Source organism: Serinus canaria, chromosome 2 (assembly GCF_022539315.1).
Source record: "Serinus canaria isolate serCan28SL12 chromosome 2, serCan2020, whole genome shotgun sequence".
Classification (NCBI taxonomy): domain Eukaryota; kingdom Metazoa; phylum Chordata; class Aves; order Passeriformes; family Fringillidae; genus Serinus; species Serinus canaria.
In genome coordinates, this window is record NC_066315.1 from 92081445 (window position 1) to 92105977 (window position 24533).

At 37.9% G+C, this 24533-nt stretch overlaps 1 protein-coding gene across 3 annotated transcripts in view; it reads right to left on the minus strand.

The window, feature by feature from the left end:
• Positions 1 to 24533, minus strand: part of CARMIL1 (capping protein regulator and myosin 1 linker 1) — a 189928-nt gene that overhangs the window by 59419 nt on the left and 105976 nt on the right. For all 3 annotated transcript variants that reach the window (XM_030226536.2, XM_030226520.2, XM_050971176.1), the window contains 10 exons: positions 21740 to 21843; positions 19716 to 19793; positions 19524 to 19600; positions 18451 to 18555; positions 13557 to 13626; positions 9239 to 9320; positions 7890 to 7989; positions 7748 to 7802; positions 2352 to 2524; positions 15 to 83 (listed from right to left, as the gene is read on the minus strand). In XM_030226536.2, coding sequence (XP_030082396.1) covers positions 15 to 83; positions 2352 to 2524; positions 7748 to 7802; positions 7890 to 7989; positions 9239 to 9320; positions 13557 to 13626; positions 18451 to 18555; positions 19524 to 19600; positions 19716 to 19793; positions 21740 to 21843 — 913 coding nt within the window. The remainder of the gene's footprint in view (positions 1 to 14; positions 84 to 2351; positions 2525 to 7747; positions 7803 to 7889; positions 7990 to 9238; positions 9321 to 13556; positions 13627 to 18450; positions 18556 to 19523; positions 19601 to 19715; positions 19794 to 21739; positions 21844 to 24533) is intronic.

The window sequence follows — 24533 nt, forward strand, 5'->3', positions numbered from 1 at the left end:
TACTTGAGACTTACTTTTCCAGTGCCACAGCTATGTCCTGGAAGCCCTGTGCAGTGATATTATTCTTGTCCCATATTACAGTTCTGAGAGGTGGTGGGAAGAGGAAAGAAAAATATGAGTTAAACAAGAGCCAGCAAATAAGTCCATAATGAAGCTTTGCATATTGAAATAACATACTGCTGAATATTCAAAATTGCAGAAGGCAGCACTTTAAAAACTTGTCTTTACTTAGGTGGTAAATCCTTGAAATGACAGAAAATATGGACAAATACCCAAAATCCAATTTCCCTTACTTTAAAGGGGACTCTACTGTATTTTCTATCACTAACGTAAGTACCTTACTTTTCTAAAACATAATTAATAGAAATATTTGGACATAAATTCCTGCTTTTTTGAGGAATAGCATCAAAACCAAAGTTCAAATGTCTGCTTTGCAAGGCCATACTGAAAAAACCAGAAAATTGCAGTAACTGGTCAATCTCTGTTCCACATAGGCTACGTGTATTTTAAAAATTCATGCTGATCAGAGGTCAAAATTTGCAGGCTATTACACATTCAGCCCTGCACTAAGCTCATCACACTGTTCACATGATTCCCCATGCAACACAAGTAGCTACCAAAATAAACCATTAGGTTAGGTGAATAAATGGTAGCTCTTTTGAATACACAGTAATGATAAGAGTGATCAAGCCTTCCCCTCCTCCCCCAGTTCAGACCACTCAAGCAGACTGCTTGGCAATTTGCAAACACATGTTCAAAGATCTCATTAGTAGGCTGAAGAGACAGACAAGCAGATAAATCTTGCTTCTGCTAGAGCACTAGTTGTAGCTGTTCTTAAAAAAAAAAAAGGCACAAACAAAGATTTCTGGTGTTTAAAAGAGAGGAAAAAAAAAAGATGGCATGCTTTCACAAGTATTGACATCCTTCTGTTGCTGCAGAATTATCCCTCTGTTTTTATGATGAAAGGTAAGAAAGAGAGGATGAGAGATTCTACACTCAACTCTGCAAACATCAGATATGCTAAGGGTCAAATCTTGAATATTTTTGCCACTGGAAAGTGTGTTTATATTTCTACCTGGGTGTCATTTTATAACATTTTGGCAGAACCAGTTACCATTGCATTATTCAGTCTGTAATCACACCCCAGACTGTGGTGACATTATGTCAACTGTGACATTCAGCATACTGTGAAACCTTTCAGTCTGCCACCCTGAAATGTATCAAGACTTTCTTTCTTCAGATATTGTGGTCATTTCAGGTTAATGCATTCAATAAACCTAAGCCATCCCTCCAGTGCTTTCTTGACATTTTTAATACTCAGTTTGGGCAGAGCAACACAAAGGCCAGAGGATCCCTGACTCTTGAACAAAACAGCCAAGACTGTTTGGGGGAATTTCTTATCCTCCAGGAACAAATACTTGGAGACCAAGTAAAAAGTGGTTTTTTAACACAGACAATACACTGAAGAAGGTTCATCAGCACAGTCTGACGAGGAGGAGGGAGGATTATCTTTCCTGATGAGGGTGACATATTTTGAGGTCCCCATCCAGATTTACGCCGATTGAAGGTTTTACTCTTTGTGAAACACAAGCTGGATAGAAAAAAAGTGATACTCTCAAGCCATCAGTGCCAGACATGCTAAAAAGCAGTGAAGTTGTTGGGCAGATGAAGCTGCAAAGAAGATACGCCAAGGTCCATCAACACAGTAGGAAGGGGAGAAAGGAAAGATGGAAGGTCCATGCTGCTCCCCATTCTGAATTCCACATGCTCTTATTTCTACAAACTGACACTTCAGAAGACAAAGAATAATTCACTTCAGAATCTTCTCTGCTGGGAAAGCCTCCAGTAAGAAAGAAAGAGCAGAACACAAGAGAGTAGCTAAGCACTAGAATTGAGTTCCCAGGGACAGTGTGGAATGTTGGTACTTACAGATCTTCAAAACCTGCATGGGCAAGTCCCTGAGCAACCTCACATAGCTTTAAGTTGGCCCAGCTTTGAGAAGAACATTGGCTTTAATTACTAGAGAGCTCTGTAACAATGTAATTTTTTCTGTCATTCTAGAAATTGGAAAAGTCTTTTGATTCCAACAACAGGCCTTTCTGTTCAAATGTAGGAAATTTTCCCCAGTTTCAGTTATGGAAATGTTTTTGATGGGACAACTTGCTTCTCTTGTTTTTCTGTTGTTATTTTCCTTTCTCTTAAGAAAAAGAAGGATGGGAATCCTTCCAAATAAAGAAACTTTTAAGTGGCTGCATGTAAAAAGATTCTGAAGAGAAATAGATTGAGAATAAGCCAACGACTTTGGTATTATTAAGCCATTCTACTGTTTACTGCAAATATGTTTCCCTTACCTGAGTTTGGTGTTTATCTGTAGGGCTTTTGCCAGCATCTTTGCTCCCATATCTCCCATGGCATTTCCACTAATATCCACTTTTGTGAGAGAAGTATTGCTGCCCAAGGCATTAATAATGATGGTGACCTCAGTCTTCAATTTGGAATCTGCGAGGGACAGTGACTGCAGAGGCTGTGGATCATAGAAAAGGCACTGATAACAGAAGCTGATAATGCAGTCATTCCTCAAACACCAACTAAAAGAAGTTACAAGTTTCCTAAACTCTTGGGGACAGCAGAAAACATCGAAGAGTTATTTCTGTGTTAGCTGCAGATCCTACAACACATGATAAATTGGGAGTCAATAACTTACAGCACAGGTGTTGAAACACATGCACACAAACAGATTAAGTTTGAACACCCTGTGAAAAAATTATTTTCAAGAGGCAGGGCCCCCAACTTCCTGAGTTCCACTAAATACAGAATACAGTGTAAACCTCAGAAAAGGCAAGACAACAACAACCAGCTTCACAAGATATCTTCCAGTGTCCAGTGGGTTATGCTTAACCAACATTCGCATTTTCAGTGAGAAATAAAAGTATTGACCATTCCCTTTCTCTCCCTCAGGCTGAGATGTTTGCCCAAAGGCAAATTACAGTCCAAGGCATAGTTAAAACATAAAGAGTTTCCATAAAGCATCTTATTATTGTTACTTCAAATTTAGGAATGATTTTGCGCATCTGTTCCTTCAACAAAGGGCATGGGCTTTTGGAGAAAAGATAAAACTGTAGCAGGTCTGAAATTCAAAGCAGTATTGAGTATTTATTAAAGTGAGTAAACCTACTCATTGTAATAGATACTATAATACCTTTCAGTAACTTTATTTTTCTATTAAGCATATTAAGCTGAAACTACCTTATTTGGCTCCAGGAAGTCACATTCCAAGCCTCAAAAAAACCTTTTCTAAAAATGTCCATATTTCTTCCACTCTCAATGCCCCCAACACTCAACATCAGGAGCTCCAGAACCACAGTCACTCTACCCCCATGCCTTGTATAGATTTTACGGCTCCTAAAAGTGCAATTTGTCTTTGGTGATGAATGAGGACTCTACAAAACATTTCCCTTGCTCAAGTGTGAGTCCATACAGAGGTGTGTATCGTCATTATACACCCACTTAGGCACGTGTTGGAGGATGAAATATTGGAGCCTAAAATCCTCAAATAGCCTGCACAAGAAAATAAACATCTCAGAGGAACGAGATTTATGTTAGATCCTGAAGTTTAGATTAATGAAAATAAACCAGCCAAACTGTGTACACCTTCCAGGGTCCAAGGTCCTTGCATAATACCTGCTATACAATGGGATCTGACCCTCCAGACACCACTGGATTACAGTGATAACCAAAAAACTTGCAACAATGCAAGAAATGCACTTACTACTGAGGAAAAGCACAAAAATTTGGAGGCACAGCAGGTTGATAATTATAAAGTCTAATAATAACAGAAGCCACATGCTGGTTTTATTTTAAATGGAAGTTATTAAATTACTACGCTAAAACCCTTAATCTGTTTTTGAATTTTATTGCACAACGTGAAGAAGAATGTAAAGCATTATTAAGAATTTAAAAGCAATATTAACATAAAAATGTTAGCATCACATTTAGAATGGCACTCAGGAGCTCTTGACAGAAGTCTGAGAAGCCCTTTTGCTGACAGATTCACAGTAAAGCAGCACCATGCAGCACTAGGGGAAATCAGCAATAAACTTGTGAATGTGAGAATATTTCTGTTTTTCATGTGTCACTGTAGAAATGGGCATTGGAGTAACTGAGCTGCACATGATCCCTCCTACATAATTTTTCTAAATCTCAAATATCCTCCCAGGAAGCTTCTTGCATTCCAACACTGACAAAACAATATATGACTGAAAACACTTCTGTACTCTGTTCTGTGAGGATTGACAGCTATGCACCATCTAAATATTCATTAAATTATCTGCTTATTACATTAAAAATCCCAAATGAAACAACAACAAACAAAAAAAGGAATCAAAACCAAATACCCCACAAATATGGGCAATACTCTACAAACACTTACTTCTTTTAACAACTTAATAGTTTTAGCTAGATATTGAGAAAACAGAAGTCTAAGGAGCACTTTCAGCATCCCTGCTACAGAAAATAGGTACTTTGCCAATACAGAGAAGATCCCTTAGCACAATCCTTTTAAGGAAGAGGAATTCTCAAAGTACAAATACACAATTAGAAATTGTATGGTTTTATTCATTGATTCAGTCATAGTTCTGCTGGAAAAAACCCTAAGAATTAAATCAAGTTAATTTGTTTTCCCTAAGAACAAAAATGCTGCAAAATCCCTCAAAAAGCCAATTCTGCACCAAGCACTGAACTAACAGCTAAAGATAATCATCACTAGAAATTCACTGCAGCTATGCAGGAGTTATTACCACTCTGAGTAATAACACTGCATACCTGCAGTGTGTAACATCCATTTTTGCAACAAGGAATGGCACTCTAAGAACACATTATAATAGTCTGCACAGTATAGCACCTATTTATATAGAAATGACATGTAAAGAACCCAAAAAATGAAACTAAATATGACACTCTTGCTTATATAAAACACCTGTGAAATTCTGCTATGTAGTTTACTACTACTGCTTTTAAATGATGCAGAACTACATTTGGATATCACTCTATTTTAACAGTCATAGAACTAAGCCACTGATTGTTTAAATCATTTTACTCATGATTCACATTAACACAGCAACAGAGCTATTTAAAATGTGCATAAACACATGAAGAAGCATTTAGAGATTTTTATTTTAGATTAGAGCCACTTGCTTCAGCTTTCCATGCAGACAATGTGCAGTCCCTAAACCATGCAGTGTGCTCTGGGCAACATCACACCCTGGTCTCTACAACTGCATCTTAAATTTTTCATGTCCTGTGGCAGTAAATGCATACTATTGTTAGAATGAGTACCAGACCATTTAGGATTCAAATTGAAATAGCTGGAGACTTAAAATAATTTTCTAGCATCAAGATACAGTGAGGACAATCCTAGGCAGCTTTCTGCAACAAATTTTTTCCCACAGTGCTACAGTGTCTGTCCTCTACTCTTTTGCTGCTAGGAGATGGTTCATGCTGGTTTTAGTGCTTGATGAGACAGGAAAAAAAACAAGATTCCTTTACTGAAAAGGATTAACAAGAGAAAAGAACATGGGGAAAGAAGAGGCAGGGTAACCCCAAAAAGATTATATGCTATATCCCAAATGATAATGAAGTGACATGAAGGAGAGACAGTTATTCTAAGTAGCCAAATAAAACAACTTTTTGGTGAATTACTTCATTATAACACTGTTTGAAAACAGGGTGACAATACATTGTGGATTGTTAGGTTAGGTCAGGAAAACGTGGTGGGTAAGAATTACAGGAGCACATCTGACCCAAGTAAAAGGCAGAAAGTGGAACAACAAATGAGGTTTAGAGAAGAAAAGGAATGCAAGAAGTGGAAGCTAATGATGCAAAGGAGAGAGAACTGCAAGAATGATACGCACAAAATTTAGCAGCTACTCTTTCCTATAACCTGGAAGTTTCAAAAACAGAAGCCAGGAAAGATAAACAAAAGGTTGTAACACTTTAAGAAGAAATAATACAGTGAAAGTTGAAAATTTTTGTTCTTAAGAAATGATAGTAAAGAAAGGAGTCATAAAACAGGGGGAAAATTCAACAGCATGTTTAAGAAGATGGTTTGGGCACTGAATGGACACAGAGTGCACTGACAGGTGTTTTAAAGTATGGTCTGAGTGGGAAGAAATGTTCACCTGAAACAGAACAAAGGAATAATGGAAATAGAAAACATACTAAATTACATGTGCTTGTGATTCAGTTCTTCAGGACAGCTGTGAAAGGATAAGCATGAGAAACAGGGCAGGACAAAGACAAATGCCCACACAGAAGCAGCAGGTGGTATCTGATGAAATGAAACTGCTCAGTTCAGGATCAAAAGGAGAAGGAAAGAAGGGGAGGCAGTCCTGCAGCATTCCCTTTAGAGCCAGAGTAGAAGGAGGCAGTCACACAGCACAAAACAAAAAGGCCAGCTTGGTACAAGAGGTAACATAGAGTTCCACCAATACATTACTTAGCACAACCCTACATCTAACTTGTGCAAACAAGGATTTTCATTAAGGTGCTTTCATTACAGGTGTTACCTCAATTAGAATCACTTTTGGTATCTGTATGCAGAACTTCACCACATCACACTGATATCCTGTGTTTTAAAGAATAAAATGTGGAGGAAGACACAGAATCAAGAAACACCAGAACCACTAATCCCATTTAAGAGGACAGTAAGAGCATAGAGGACTAGTTTAATAAATCACTTCAAATACAATTGAGAACTAAGAAAAAGGGAACATGGAATATGAGTCTAATGACCTTTCAAGGAAAGAGACATTGGAAATCCTGGTTAAAACTGCCAGGATACAGACACAGATGGGAGGAGAAGACAGCCAAGCAGTTAATATGGAGAGCATGAACTTGCAGGTGAGACAACAAAGACAACAGGAAGTAGCAGGTGTTCAGACAACCTGAGTCTACAGTCGGCTGTCTCTGGAGAATGAGGAAAGCTTGCTTGGTACTTGCACAGGAAATTAAGGAGAAAGAAAGGACTAAGATAGATAAATAAAAATTGACAAGCATGAGAGTAACTTAAGATCCTCCTCTAACCAAAACTAGGATGCCAAGAACAGACAAGAACACAAATCCAACCACAAAAGTCTTTCAGAATAACAAAAGAGTGTAGAAATTAAGGAAGTGGGCAAGCATCCCAGCAAGGAACCCTGAAAAGGTTTTATGAAATTGCTCCCATGACTAAGAAAAGTAAGAAACAGCACAGTGAATGGTTTATTTGCATCTTTTGAAGAAGGAAGTTCTGAAAAATCACTGCAGTGACCTTACATTTTGCCAAGGGAAAAAAAAATTTAATACACAAGAACAGCTATGAGGAAATGATGTGTTCCATAAATTAAAAAAAACATTGTTATTGAGAACACTAGCATTGTAATCTCTTATCAGGACACAAAAGTTCTGAGAATTTGTGCCTCAAGGGCTATATAATTTAGACTTAAATAATTAGGTTACACACATTCAACTACTTAAAATGAAAATTTTTCAACAACCACAGATCCTAAGACTATCCTCAGAAAATGTTCACCTACATGCCACAAGTTAATCCAAATTACTCTCTGAAAAAAACCAAATCCAAAATGTTGGATGTATCTGTGCAGGGTTGTGATCAAATCTTATGCAGCAAATTAACACAGTGAAGAAAATTATCAGAAATAGACTGTGAGGGTCAAATACACGTGATGATAGTAGGCAAAAAGATACTCACTGAATCCTCGTCTTGAATCATCTGAACTAAATTATCAAGTACTGGAGTGAGATTTCTGAGGGAAGAAAAGTTAGGAAGACGATGAAATCAGCAGTTTCTCCTCATCCATTTTCTTGCTATTTAGAAGAAAGAAAATCCTTACTTGGATTTCATGTTGTTAAAGTTTTTGCCTAATGCCAAGTGTCTTATCGATCGGTTTTTACTAAGCCAGACTACAAGGGTTGAGAGGTCAGATTCTAGGCCTGTAAAGAATCAGATTAGATTAGGAATTAAAACACATTTTCACAAAAGACCCAGACCAGGTCCAGTTATTGATGCTATAATCAAGAAATTATATCAGTGTACTAATTTCCAAAATGTGCAGAAAAAATTCCATTCTTCTATCTTTAAATCTTTTTCTCATTAGTGCCTCTGCTTTTCTAGGAGAATAAATGCTTTCTCTAAAATAAACCCTTTAAATCTCCATGCTAATCAGCTATTAAGGTACCTCTCAGAAACACAGACGAGAATTTAGTCCCTTATCCACAGTCCAACCACCCAAGGATAGCTCCTTGCACTGCCAGGCAGAGTTTGAAGTTCCTTGAAGAATTCTGAAATAATGCTAATCTCTATCTAGTCTTAGTAGAGCCGTGTACCAACAATATTTCAAAGCCTTCCAAAGTCTGCAAAAAAGGCTGACATAAACACCACAAATAAAATGATCTGAAAAACAAGACCAAATTTTTTTATACAGCATAATTTAGATTTCAAATATCTATTTTTATTTATAAAAATAAATCTTTTTGCCTAACTGGGCTGAATCAGTGGCTCTCACAGCTTTCCACTTGTCCATCCCACCCTTCCTGGGCATTCCACTGTACTGGGAATCTGTTTCTGAAATACTTCTGCACTTGGCTGATAGACAGGCAAACACAGCAGGTGAATTCTTCCCGTTCATACATCTACCCCTTGAATCTGCAAGGTGAGAAGCCAGCTCATATTTCCAGGAATACCTGTGCTAGGTATTCCTGGAAATACCATATATTCCAAAGCAGAAATATTCAAAGACTTTTCTAAAGACTAAAGCAGGCCTTTTATAACCTGAAGCTCTTGGCTCTTTGCTCCAAATTTTCCCCCTCAGCTTCATTCTGCACCAGACCTTTCCCTTTGTTCTTTCACTACACTTCCAATTCTCATTCAGCTTCTCATCCTCTTGTACTTAACCCCAATTTACTCTGGATCTAATAGGAGCTTGGTGCCATTATTGTATTCTGCTGTGTTACACTGATCTCAAACAACAAACAGTGTTACACTGATCTCAAACAACAAACTTTTGAGGGTACAATTAGTCTTCCAACATTTCTTAATAAGAGGTCTTGGTCTGAGACATTTCCGTAGCCAGCATGGCCAATAATCACAAAGCAAGAGCAACCACCCTTGGTTACACTGAGAGCTGAAACAAAAAGCATTTCTTGACTTGCACAACCCTCCTTTCCTGTTCTGTGTACTTACCATTGTCTGAAATATCTAGGCTGGTGATATTGTGTATTTCTGCTATGCATCCTTCCAAGACTTGTGCACCTCCAGATCTTAACTAGAGACAAAACATCATCCATTTTTGCAAACTAGTTATGGTTTCAAGACCACACAGAAGACAGTGGTAGGAGCTTTGTGAATACAGAAGGCACTAGCAGCAGCAAAAACAACAGCAACAGAAGAAGTTATAGACATCAAAATGACAGCCTATGCACACATTGCTACTGTCCTCATCCTTACTCTCAGTATTTGCATACAAATGAGAAAAGGGACTCTCTTTCCTTTCTCTAGAAACTACCTCTCACAGCCTATAAATCAGGAAAATACTTAGATGGTTAAACACAGCAAATCCTTTAGCACTTGTGCTGGGCAGTGCCTGAATGATTGGTGTGAGTATTATCTACATCAATGGCCCAGGACATTTCTAGTGTCTGGTGATTAAAAAAAATAAACTTAGACCAGCCTATCAGCTTGCAACCCTGGCACCCTTGAACTCTACTAGAGTCAGGGCATCTTCTTCCAGTTCTTAGCACAATGCTAAGGTGCCCAAAAGATAAGTGGGGGCATACAAAAAAAATCTCAATTAATTTTGCCTCCCTGTCGCTGAAAAGAAAATTAAAATAATCCAACTGTAAAACAGCCATAAAAGACAATAAACAAGAGAAAACAGTAATATAGTAATTCTTAAGAAATAGCAGTAAAAGAAAAAAATTGCAACAATAACAGAAATGCCTGGCTGCAAAGTATCAATTATTATATTATTAACCTGAAATATTACATGACTGTAAAAGAAATGTCAGCATTTAATGAAAAAACAATGAAATGTTCTAGAAGAAAACATCAACATTAAGAATTAAAGTATTGAAATCTTACACACTTATTTACTAATGCTACTGAATTAACACCTTTTTTTCCAAAGGAGCAAAGGCATTTTCTTTTTTTTCGCAGCTATGCACTTTTATTAAAGGTGCATTTAACTTTATAAACATCTCCCCGTAAAAGATTTTAGCTAAAGTAGGAAAAAGTTCTATGGAAATTTTATTTTTACATTTTCTATCTTCAGGTTATTTGCTTCAAAAAGAATGGAAAGCTTTTTCAAACCTCTTCAAAGTTTTTTCACCTCGTGTGCATACAAACTGTGTAATATTTTACTTAGTTCACTTACTTGGGTAAATATCCTGAATCTACCTGCTGATATTTCTGTGGACCATCAGCTTTTATCCATGCTATCATTAAAGAGCCCCAAATGCCTTCTAGAAGCATTTTTCAATAAAGACTTGATTTGGCACCTTTTTTGAACATTTGAGGTATGTGATGGGTTAACAAGCAGCTGGATAACTTGACCTGAGCATTTGGAAAATGGCCTTCGGTAGCCAATGATCTTTGGTGGCCAAAGATAACACCTAAATCAAAAATCCCATCTGGAGTGTGAGAAGTACAGAACATAAGGCACCTTTCCCCCTCTCCATAAATCAAAGCCTGCCTATCCTTCACCTCATCCTCCCAATAAGTAGTCGTATTACAGGCTGTATTCAGGCCAGAAGTGCTGCAGATTTAACTCAACTTTATTCTGGTAAGAGCATTTATAGCATTTGCTGTATGAAAGCCAAAATCATTCCGTTTTGCTTTGCGCTGCTCTCTCAGTGTGACCCACCACAAGACAAACATTTCACACAGAGTGTCACATCTACTACTGCAGAATCTATGGCACATCATACATGGAACTGGATTGGTTGTTGGTAGGGTAAAGTTCTGTACACTAAAATTATGCTCACAATAGAATCCAAATACTTTGGCTATATATACTTTGAGGGCTGAAGTGGACAATTTTTCAGGAGTAGCTTTCAATCTTGTACTAGATAACTCTACATTCAAAACTTTAAATATATAAAGATTTCATGAGCACAAATGGCGGTATCTATTTGATCTGAAAGTGATGACAAAACCTCCACTTTTAGGATCATAATTTGCTGCAACTATGTTAAAATATTATGCACATAAAAAATATATATAAGCAGAGATGAATTGAAGTGCTGCTAGTTAATGTGGACTGGGATACTGACAAAAAGACTCTCTGCAACACCTTCTATATGACATGCTTCTGAGACTACAAAGAAAAGCTCTTACCAGAAAATGAAGAATAACCTTCTACAATTAAAAATGCCAAGTGTGTTCAAAGCTATGAGGTACTAACATGGGAAGGGCAAACAAAGCTGCTTACTGATTTAACAATTAAGGTAAAGCATGGAGGGTACTTACACAGTGACCAAGCTAAGGGAAGCAGAAGGGAAAAGAGTGAAATACATCAGTGCTGACCAGGTAGAAATAAAAATGTAATTTTCATAGTAAAAAATAATTTAAAAAAACAACCAAACAAGCAATAGAAAATGATTAAGCTTGGAGATAATATACCAGAAAATTATGGGAGCAAATGAAAAATGGTGGAAGAGGGAAGGGACACAGATTTATCCTTCCATACTTGAGTACAGCTTGCCTGATGCAGGAAAGAAGAGGGCAAAGCTGAAGCATCAGCTTTATAGCCCCCTAAGAACGTGTGCTTGCAGGAACTAAGGGAGTAGTGGTGACTGGCTCCAAGCTTCCCACCACTCTCTTTCCAGGTGTAGATTACCCTGCCCAGATCCCAGAGGGTTGGGGAAAGGTGGAGCAGGATCCTGATGAGCTGAGCCCATTGAGGGCACTCCCAGCTGCTGGCACATCTTTCCAAAGCACATGAGAATGGATAAAGCTCAGTGATGGGGAAAAAAAAAATGTTAAGGGAAGGACCTAAGGAAGTGCTGTCAATTTGGAGGGACCAGCTACAGGAAGGCAACACTGAGTTGGGCAGGATTCCTTCCTTTCTGTCACAAGAGTCAGCCATGACCACAAGTGCTTTGGTGTTCAAGAGCTCCTTGAAGAGCTCTTTCACATCCCATCCTGGGTGTTATTTCCTGAAAGGGTAATATTTTCTCTCCTGTCAGCCTTTCTTGATTTACATGCTAATTTATACTCTCATTACTTATATTTGTGTTTTATTGATTTATTCATTTAAGGCTATGATCGTAGGAGTTAATTTTTATTACTTTAATTACTCCTCCCTTTTTCTTCCTTACTCTGAAATATAAATTATCATCCATCCGATCCCTCTACTCAGAAGTCAGAAGCATATGTACTGGACTTGAAAGCTTTTCTATTTGGAATTTACATGTAGTGCTCTTCAAAGTAATAACATTTTCCAAAAAGTCTAAAATATCAGAAACTATGACATGCATTCACAATTATTTGTTTTTTTCTTTATAAGGAAATCTGTGCACATTTCAAAAGCAATTGACCACAAACCTAAAGGCAAGGATTACTGCACTTCAACATGGTTATCAATATTGCATATTTTCTACTTAAAGGGAAACTACTGTATCTGCAGGCACTTCTAGAACAGTTAATACTCAGATGGCCTTGGAAATATCTAACAAATGGCAGGCTTTCTTTGCAGCTTAAAAACCGGGGAAGTGAGAGAAGGCCTGAGCCTAAAGTGGCTCATGTTGGTTTTGGCAAGAGTCCACCACACAGTTCTCTACAAAATGGCTTTGCCTCAAGCGGCTTCCCAGGGCTGTGTCTGATCTTTTCAAATTCTGCTTTAACCACACAGGAGTCACCCTGCAAGGGTATGGGCAATCCTGGGAAACAGTGCACAGCAAAGCACAGGGAAACAAGAGGAAACAAGGTAAGGCAAACCAGTTGCCACAATTGTTCTTACTTATTCTTGAGGCCACTTTTACAGTGCTTCTTATCTTAATAACTTTTACCAAAGTTCCTTATTGGCTTGAATTGATTAATTGATTAGGAAAATAGACTTTCCACCAAGGTTAAAAAGCAAACCTGCAGAAGAGGAAGCATGCCTTCGGTTCTGAAGGAAGACAATTGATGCACAGACGTGCCTTCAGGGCATGCAGCTTCCTTGGAGCCATTCAGATTTGGGCACCTTAGAAAATCCTGCTGCTAATCATGCCACCAGAGAGCAGAACCTGCCAAGCATCCAACAGGCTGGCTCAGTGTGTAGTACAGCTGCACTGCAAGGAGGCTTTGGCTAATCAGGTGCTTTGAACCTCTGTGCTCATTATTTAGGATGCTGTAACACACATCCTAACTTTTATCATAACTGCTTCTCTGAGTTCTCTGCTTCTCACCTTTCCCACAACTTTTGACTACAGAGGAAGAATATCTTGCCCAGTGGATTTCACAGGAACTCTAAAACCTCATCAATGCACATTTTGAACACATCCTGATAAATATTCCTTACCTCACAGCTACTGAGGTCTAAAGACACCTCCTTCAGATTGTGATTGCAAGCCAGGCCTAATAAAAGCGCTCTGAAAAAGATCAATTTTAGAACCGTTTTAAAAAGATAAAGGGCAGCTTGACATCATCATCTAAGTGATCACAGGTTAATACATCTATAATGCAAAGATTCATTTCAAAACAACACCAGCTGAGCAGTTATTTCTTAAATGATAATGGCAGTGGAAGCTTGCCACACTCAGAACACTCCAGGAGCTTCAAAAACTGCAGGGATGCAAGGCTAATGAAGAAACTCTAAAGCTAATGCACCATCAACATTTAATAACATTCATCAGAGATGAATTTTCTTCAACATTTGCTTTCAATGAGCACCAAATGGTTATAGCTGGAGTGTTCTGTCATACAACCATACAAACGCTCAGAGTTTCTAAAAATCTAGGAAAGAATAAAGTTTTTAAAATATGCAAGATGCCATGAAGCCATCCATTTTAATCAGGCACAATGCCTGTAACACTCAAAGGCTGGAGCATGTTCCAGTATCACAAAATTCTCCCTGTCCACAACCCAAATTTTACAGATTTCAAAATGATATCCCTGTGCCATGGTATCCTTTGCCTTTAGGCACATTGGCAGACACGTGAAGTAACGACTAATTATGGTTTTCATAAATCCACTTTTAAAGTCTCACAGAAGTTTGTTTCCACATCTAAAAGTTAGTGTTAATATCACACATATCAATACTGTCAAATCAGAAAGCACAACAGTATGTGTAATAGAGAAGGAACAAACAAAATCTGTGTATACCTTCTAATATCTTAAGAATAGATGCAGCTTTGAATTAATAATTCAACAGAGAAACAGAAGGACGTCCTTCTCCAACTTCATTTCAGCCAAAAGGAGCTAACCAAGTGACTGATGCATGGAGATAAAAACCAAACCCTTCTGATGAGCCATTTGTCTACACACTTGCTATGCAAGTAGTATGTCAAAGCTACATTTGAAATGTGTGTGCCTTGGGCAGGTTTTCATTTAAACCTATTTATGTCTTCTGTCCTGCAGGTATAATCAGACCTTCCCTATTAACAAAGGCAGATGTCTTCTGCTTATTTACTTAAGCTATTAATCTATGAGGGGGGACAAGGGGGTGGGGAGAGAAGTGAAAGCTCTGCAGCAGTTCTTATAAATTTTTAGCTGATCTTGTCTATCTTATGCAGACATGTTTTTTTATTCAGTCAGTCTGGCTGATGGTAAGTTTGCAAAGAGCTTCCAAAGCATTTCCAGGAAATAAAAAAATACAGTGCAAGCACAAAAGAAGCGCAGATTAAAAAAAGACACATAGTGCTGCTTCAGTTGAACACTTCTCACAGGAAGAAAAAAAAAGGTTTTTTCCCTAATCTCTTCCCTATAAATTTACCCTAAGAAAATCTCCTTATTTCTCAATTCTTTGTCATGAAAAAATCACCAGCCTTCAAAGGGCCTGAAGCCAGTCATCTTTAAATCCACTATGTTTAAATCACACACATGGCAACACATGGAGAGGTCTCATCAACTGTGCATGATGCAGAATGCAAGAATTGGCCTTGCAATTAGCATTTGCATGAGAAGCATATCAGAAACTTGTCTTGTTACAGCACTGACAGATCAAAATACAGTTTTTGGCAATGTCTGTAAAATTCAGCAAAAATGCCAACTTACACTTCAACAAGGACAAGAGTACAAACTGCCTCCATTAAAAAATGGTGAAAAAAGAGTGAGCTGCAAATGGAACGTTAACTACATTACCTATGTACAAGGTGTATACCCTCTCTCCACCCACCACATGGCATCCTCATAGTACAGCTTTATCAGCAAACCTACGCCCTGAAAGGCTTGATTTACACTGTCCAAGCAAGTTCATGTCCTTCACAGACTGCACTGATTAACCAATATCTTTAAACTCACTGAGCTAGCACATGCAATTGAACACACCACAGCTGTAGAGCTAAAGGAAGCCTACAGCCTACAAAGAAATCAAATAACAATTAATTAGGGGAATTTGGAACGCAGAATGTCAGGTACCTGCATTTTATCTATCTCTTTTTTGTCTAGGCAGGATTGATCTTGAATCACATATTCAATCTGGTGACCTCTGGTTCATGGACACAAACCAGGAACTTCTCTTTTGTCACTGGACAGCTCCAGTGCCAAAAGCTTTTTGACACATGCTGATGAATGATGCCAGGAAAGTACTATTATGATACACCATAGTTTTTAAATTTTTTCTTCCTGGAGCCATCTCTCATGTGCTCTTGCAGTCTTGTCAATGACCATTTCCTGCCTGAAAAAAGTGTTTCTATCTTCTCGTGTTTAATCACCACTGTGATCTTGATGGTTCCAGAGAAGGTTTGTAATTCTTGCAGTTAAGAACAAAAGGCCAAGCAGCTGTCCCACAATACATACTCAGTCCTTTTAACACCAGATTAACTTCGAAGGGACATTTTTGAAGTGGATTAGTCAAGCCATGTAGGGTTTGAGAGGTAAAGCAAGGTGTCCTGCAGATCAAAGTCCTCTGCAGTGTTGTGACACACTCAGCTCAAACTGAATAAAAAATTTAGGTCAGAGAAAAAGCATGTCACGGAAACTGCCAAACAGTACTAACAGCTTCTGTCCTACCTCCTAGGCAGAGGTGAATGCTGTCACCAGCACAATAGCAGACCAGGCCAAAATACCAGACTGCTGAGAGTGGTATGGATGCTCTGAGACCATTCATGTCCAGCTGGACTTTGCAAAGATGGCCCTCCTTGGAGCTTTCTGAGCTAGTGAAACAGCTTTCTGCTCTCAGCTTGTCCTATGCTCCCCATCACTGCCTCTTTACTTTCACCAACACCAGTCAGGCAAGTAACTCCCTCCAAGCCAATGCAGTCAAATTGAGCCAGATTACCTTAAACGTTACCAGAAGCAGTTTTTTGCTAATGAATACTTTGACTGAAAAGGACTATGAAGATACCATTTGCTGCCCAGCTGGCAGGCAAAGGGTCCCAAGTTTTTGGGATAAATTAATATAATAATATCTTTCATGAGCACAGGCAATTGTACAGCACTCACCTGCTCACATTCCTCATACCATAAAAGATACTCAACATGACAAGAAGAGAACCTTAATGAACCTTAATGTTTGTGCTTCTCACCGTCCCTAATCTCTGGGGATATATTCAATGACCCATAGTATTCTCTTTTTCCTGTCAAACCAATACTGTCTTCTGTAGCAGTCACATCCATCCTTGTTATTCTTCCCTGCTGCCCTCCACCATAGGATCAATAGCTCTAACTTAATCAGAATCAACTGTGTTTCAAAAAAAATCACCTTCTGTTTGAAAACACATCTGTACCACACCTCCCTAATACTTGCAAAGTCTGAGCAAGCACTACAGCAACCAAAGCATCACATAGAACAAAGTGAAAGATCAGAGCTAAAAAGGCTCTTGCAGTTGAATATGGATTTCAATCCAGTGCATCTGACTTAACCATCAGGCTCCTCTCTGAAGTGGCAAGCAATGAGACAAGAGGCCGCAGGCAAAAACTGAGGCATAGGAAGTTCCACCTGAACATGAGGTAGAACTTTACTGTGCAGGTGATCACAGAGCACTGAGCACTAGAACAGTTGCCTAGAGATGTGGTGGAGTCTTCCCCACTGGAGATACTCAAGAACTACCTGGATGCAATTCTGTGCCATGTTCTCTAGGATGAACTCTCTACTTAAGCAGGGAGGCTGGACCAAATGACCCACAGTGGTCCCTCCCGACCTGACTCATTCTGTGATATTGTACTGCCCTCTTGAATACTGAATTGCCTAAAGAAAAAATACTCCAAAATGACATACACTTGTCTTTCTGCTGTTGCACTTGTCACTCTTCCCTCCATTAGCTTCCTCCAGAATGTATCAAAAGCTTTCCATCTCATTCTCACTAACTACTCTTTAAATACTACATCTCCAATTTTGCCATCAACTCCTCTCCATTAGACACTCCCCATTACCCTTCCCCTCAGAAGGCAGGCTCCCAAAAATACAAGGATACATCCATGCACCTATATCCACATTATGATTGCAAAATAAGTAGTGAATGTGTCTAGGTGTCTGCTGCAGATAAGGTTATGTGTATTTTATTACATATTAGTTAGGAAGATGACACTTTGAAAAGAAACTTTTCTTTAATTAAGCCAAGTAAACACCAGTATTTTGCCAGAATCACAGAATAGCCCATCTAGGCCTCGCTTGACTTTAAAACACACTTTAAAAATTTCATGTCTGAAAATTTCAACACAGTTCAAATCCAGACACATCACAAGAAGGGTGACAGTGCTTCACAATTTCCCTCAGCCTGCAGAACCTGTTAGTCACAGGCTGGATGACACAACAAAAAGACTCACTTCACTTAGCACTCCTGGAAACAGCTGCCATTGTCTCCTCTCCCAAAAGGAGAACACAGCTCAGTGCAATAGGTTTCTCCTCCCAAACACTGCAACAGGTTCTGTTTCATTATGGCTGTTGCAACAATGCAGTCCCAAAGGAATGGTGCTCACACAAGCCTATAATCCCATTTCACTGTGGAGCAGTTTTGTTTGTAAGCCACAAAGAAAGAAATCTATCCCAAAAAAATGCTGACAGAAGCTAAACAACTGTGACATTCCCAGAGCAAAAAAATATGATTAATAGCCTCAACTGTGAGATGGAAAGCACATTTTATGAATGTGTGACAACCACAAAACTCATTCTTCTAATATCAGTAGTGTACAATGGGGGGGAAAAGAAAGAAGAAAGCAAAATTCTTTCCCCTTCCTTTTAAATATGAGGCACTCATATAACAAAAATGCAAACTAGGCTTTAGGCACAGGAGAAAATGAAATTAAATTCTTACTTTAGAGGCTCAGGAGGGAGTTTAGTTCCAGAAAGGTTAATCTGCATCAAAGCAAGCGAACTGCTGAAAAACTGTTTGAAGGAGGGAGGGACTTCTTTTCCTTTTCTGTAAATAAACAAATTCATTAAGAAGTAGCATTTAGACACTCCTCATTCCAATAAATAGTGAACGCAAGCCATCAGAAATGTAATGATCTTTTACAGTTTAATTGCTCTACCTTTGGCAATTCTGTAATCAGTGGCTCTCAATTAGCTTAGAATTATAATGTCATCAAAATGTTGATTCAACAAACAATCCTCACAACTGCACTACTGCAAAGAAGACATTACTATCTACCTCCTGTTTGGTGAACTACAAAGAATGATCATTTACAGTGAATCATCTGTTAACAGTGAGTATACTTACATCTCACAAGCAGAAGATCAAACAGGACATGAACAAAACCCTGAAATTGCTTTTTCACCACTAGAAATAATTACTCAATGCTAGGATATCTTAGCATCAATTAGGTTGATGCTAAGATATCCTAGCATTGAGTAATTATTTTTGGGTCCTGGTAAGGACCCAAATCTTCAAACTGAAGAAAATGGAACCTAATATTTCCTACAATGCAAGTACTCTAAAAAGTAAATGTTCAATCTCAGACTTTCAAAGAGAGTTCCTCCCAGAAGAAGACAAGATAGGAAAAAAACCATTTTTACCCATCATCAAATCATAAAAAAATACAAACTTTAAAAATCATATATAAAGAGGAATCAAATCAGCCAGACTTCAAAGTGTGATGCTTTGTCCTTTAGAGAAAAAGATATATACAGACTTTCTGTTGCATCAGTATCACACAAACACGTATCAGACAAGGTAGCTTACTTTACAGACCTTTAGCAAAGAGCAGAAAGGTAAGGAAAATATTTTGCTTAGAATAAGTAATACCTACTGCATCGAGCACTAAGACTTTTAAGGCTTTATAAAAAAAAGTCTTAGATTTATTCTTAAAAAGAAAAGTGCTACATAAGTGCAAAAACTTATAAACCAAAATACTGCAGGAGTTGAGGGTAATGGCATTTAAATTGTACCTGTGAGAAAACAGAGTCCTTGAGAGGCTAAGGACAGCTAGATGCTGAAGACATCCACGAAGGAGGGCTCCACACACCTGGTTCAAAATAACGGCAGATCATCTTAATTTATATTAACCCAAAAAAGTACCTAGGGATAGAAGGTGGGGAATGTTCCCTTGGTATTGAAATGACAACAAAAATGGTATTTACCATATCTAGTGCACACTCCGTGTTGGATAAATCCAGATGAACAAGGGCATTTGGCTGGGCCAAAAAATTGTACAGGCTCTATAAGTATTTGACAGAAAGAATTACAGATGTTAATTTTTATATTATGACAACTGTTACTGGATCACTACCTGTCATTGCATTTTTGGCTTTTACTATAAAATCACCGAAATTTCACCTAATCATATGTAGTCTGTTTTGGTTTTTTTTTAATAGTGGGAAAATGGAGCTCAGACTACACTTACACAACATTTCTCTTAAAGCATAGGTTTTGAGTTACTGCATTTAGCTTTCGCAGCAGATGATAATTAATTAAGATGATAATTAAACAAAGATTTGTGATGTCACTCAGATTGCTGTTACATTTCAGAAAGGCTAATTGGTTCCTAAGTTAAAGCCAGACTCCTTAAGCATGAGGCAAGCAACTAATTTGCACCTGAAGTCCACGGTTATTCTTAATATCAGCTGCACATTACAGGTTTAAGGGAGAATATAGAACAAGTAACAAGATTTTAACATTGATGGCTTCAGTATTGCCTAGAATATATCATGTCAATGTTAGCATATGTAAAAATTTTTACTATACACTGTTTCATTTTGGGCTCTTTTTAGTCTCAGAGAGCAACACAGAAAGATAAAAGTGTGACCTAATTTTCATTTTTCCCTGTTTCCAGAGGAAAGTGGAAAGCTCAACTCCACATGAAATCCAGCCAAACAGTGTGCACTTAACATTTCTAAAATAGATCCACCTTCCCAAAAATTAGGTCACTTAGCCCCTATAACTACAATGCAAGAGAGGTCCTCACTTTCAAAATTTCCATGCTTTCCTAGGGTTTATTTTAATTGCTAAATAACAGGATTTCCTTGCTCCTGTTAGAAAACTGATTCCACAGATTAAGAGACCTCAGTATTAATAATCTTTATCTTTGAACCATCCCTCTGACAGGCTAAGAAAAGCCCAACTTCCTGCATTTATCTCTTAAAATCCTGTAGGTAGACCTTAGGTTTTTTAAACACTGCCTGACAAATATTTATTTATTACATTTTATTTACCTTTTGTTTTTACATTATTTACTATGTTATTCTCTCAGAGTAATTCACTGTGTGTCTTTACTTACAATTAGCTATTTATTTGCTACTTTTAAAACCCTGTTGTCCCTCTGACCCTTTCACCTCATGTCTGAAAAGGCTAGTCCTCTGAATATGCTGATGAATCTGCAAGTAAGAGTTGTGAAAAAGCCATAAAGTCATATCTGACTGCACCTTAAATTATGAGATTGGTTGATTGTAGTTTTGCATCTTCTAAATGTTCAATACTTAGAATTCAAAACCTGACAGTTACATGCACATAACTTCTGATGTGAAAGAGAAATGCAAATGTAACAGTCAAAAAGTGAATATATACAAATTGAGAAGTAAATGGATTTTGTTATGGAGGAAATAGAGCTCCACCTTCATGGCAATTGATAAACTGAACAAAGGAGTTTAAAAAATAGTTACATTCTTCAAAGAATCATGGGTTTCAAAAGCACATGTCAAGGAGGTGCACAAATTTATTTATACAAACAAAAATATTGAAAAGCAGAAATTAATTCTTTACAAGTCAAAAGAAATAATTTGCTTCTAACCCTCCAATGAAAAAACTGTAATACTCTTATCATTAAAAAGATGATGAGGGCTTTTTAATGGCATTTTGTCACTTTCAAATAGAACTCAAAGAGAATGGTAAGTCCCCTAAAAAGAAATTATATCCTTGCACTTTTCTCATGTATCAGCAGAAGCCAATGACTAAAGGCAAACTAAAATTATGTGGATTTTTTTTTAGTTGTGTGGGGCATTTCTCTGACTTTATACCAAAGAGTAGAAAAAAACCTGTCATTTTCTATGCCTACTAAAACTGCAGAGAAATAAAGGCCAAAAAAGACCAGAAACAAAAGGTTATTGCCTGTCTCTCAACCATTAACTAACACACATTCATTATCTCGCGGGGAGTGGAGAGCGCTTACTGAGAGATCATCTCCGCGGAGCGCGTTCCCTGAGAGGTCGAGATGGACGAGCGTGTTGGCGATCAGCGAGTTGGCACTCAGTGACTGGGAAAGGCTGTTCACCCCTGCCAAAAAAGAGGTCACAACTCAGCTGAGACAGCTCCGCACAAAACTGGCCCAGAGCCTGCAAGTGCACAATTTCAGTGAATGCAGACACGCACTAATGTTTAATGACCTCCTATTGCCATCACTGTACTGCAGCTGAGGATCACAGATCACCAGGCAGCTATGAGACCTTTCCCTGGCACAGCATGCCCAGCTCCCCCTGGACTCTCCCAACCTCCCTGATGGAGCCACAGTGTGTTATACATCCCAGATCCACGATGTATCCAGATCCATTTTCAAACCGATTTTAAAAAAACACAGTTTACTCCATAACGTTAAGCCAGTGTCTTCCTACAAGCAATTATATTTAGATAAAACTATCTGTGGAAGTAGATGCAAGCATCTGTGGAAGACCAAGTACATTAACAATTATAACTGCTGGAACTTCAAAAGCAACTGACGAGACCTAAAAATTAAAAATATTTCAATTCATGCATTTGCCTGTAATTCCATAAAAATGGTTAATTAAAAGTACCAAGAGATGCATAAAGACTCTCGGTTGCTTATCAGAACAAACACATATTTTTCACATTAAAATTAAAAAGCTCACATTGGGAACAAACCAGTCAGGGCTTTCTTCCATTGAAACTTTTCAGCTTTTCAAAATACAAATTAGGACATGGCTATTTCTGATTCCTTCAAATCTAAATTTCATCAGAGGGCTCTGCAGCTTATCATCAACTTATCAATTTATTGTAGATGGTCTTTGCTGCCTTTCAAGCACTACATGCATGTTTTTCTTACATGTATAAACATCACTGTGTCCTTTAGTTGATGCAGCAGGTTTTTTTAAGTGCCTGGCCAAAGCTATACAGAAGGCAAGTGATCTACTACACAACATTCAACAATTTCTCAAAGTTAGTCAGTGAAATTGGATGGGCATTCAACGGATGAAACACATCCAGTCTTCACTTAAAAACTTATGAAACTGATTTGCCAGTGAGGATGTGGAAGAAACAGCTAGCAAGTTACTGAAGACAAAAATACCCATGTCAGTGCTTTAATTTTCTGAGCTTTCAAACAGTAACAAAGTCTCCCATATTAACAGTATGGCTCCTGGTTTCAGGAGGCTTTTGAAACTGCAAAGTATCAAAGCACAACACCTTTGTGAAGTCTCAAATCTTTTCTGCTCAGCCTCATTTTTCTTTTAGCCTGAGATGGTGCTGTTGAATCTACACCCTGTTGCTAAAGGTAAACTGCAAACTAATACTTTTTGAAACTTCAAAAGATCTAAAAGCTCTGTTTAAATATTTGACATTACAGCTTTGGATTCACTTTAGTGAGCCTTCTCAACAACGTCTGCAAGCAACACCAAGAAGAAGGAACAAATGCAATTTTGTCCCGGTTGCTTGAAGGTACCTAGTTATCAGCTGGGGTTCCAGCTGGGTTCAACTACCAGCAATTCAACATGTAGAACCAAGAACCAATTCTGGGAATTCAGAAGCAGTGTCTGAGTTTGAGGGAGAAGAAAAGCTAGCAAATGATTAATAATATTGCAGCTTGTTTCATGCTTTAAAAGGGCCAACTGCTCAAAATCAGCCACATCAGTGAAGGCAAACAATGTGAATGAGGGATTTTTTTAATTAGCCTCTGGCTTGGACTCAGAAAAGCAAGCTTTACCTTTGAATGACTATACTAGAATTTTCCATTTAACCAGAATCTTCAAATCAATAAATTTATGTTTGAACTTCACACTACCTCATGCTACACTCTAACAGTAATCTCACTTTCATTTGCAGACAATCTTTTATGCTCTTTTACCACTCTCAGGAGGCTCAGACTGTTAATAGCTCTCAGGAACTCTGAGATACAATATTTGAAGAAAGATCAGCTGGGAAGTTGCCACCTGAACTTCACTTGTCAATCTCAGAGACTTATCTCAAATAGAAAGCACTTTTAAAATAAGGTCAAAACCTGTGAGGGTTTGTTCTGAATTTATGAAAAGCTTAAAAAATTTTTAAAAAAAGATAAAAGTAAAAAAAAAAAGGCTGGAGGAAAAACTACATGCACTTTGGAGTCTAGCGAAACCAAGGTCCAGGGACTCTTTTAGACTTTCTCCAAAGAAAGTATTACAAGTTCAAAAATAGTTTCCCCAAGTAAAAACCAAATCATTACTGTCTTCTTAGGTTAGAGAGGAACTGACAGCTTTGCAACCTGAGTTACTTCAGGTCCTGAGGGTTGTAAGAATTCCCATTTTAAGACATGGCATATACTATTTTTAAGAAATACTGAGGAGCTTCTATGAGACAACATTAATGGTAACATGTTAATCTGAAGGTCATCAGTATTGGACATACTGGAAAATATTTTCAGCTTTTGCTTAAAGATTATCTTTTAAAAGGATGTTAAAAACCTTCAGATTCTTTTAATAACCTCAGAATTCACTCTCACTGACAAGAGATGTGTGGGTGAACTTCATCAAGCTGGCATTTACTCTTTATGAAGAAGGAAATGTTGCTAGAATGTTCTCTCGACTCAAACTTCACAATCCCTCGCTGAAATAATTCAGCTCACATGAAGAAAAGTAGAGAATGAATGAACACACCAGAACTGCATAAATTTCTCTTAAATTCACAAGTATCTCATTTCAAGAGTACATGTTACATTAGTCAAGAGTCTTAACCAACTGTCATCAACAATTGAGTTAGCA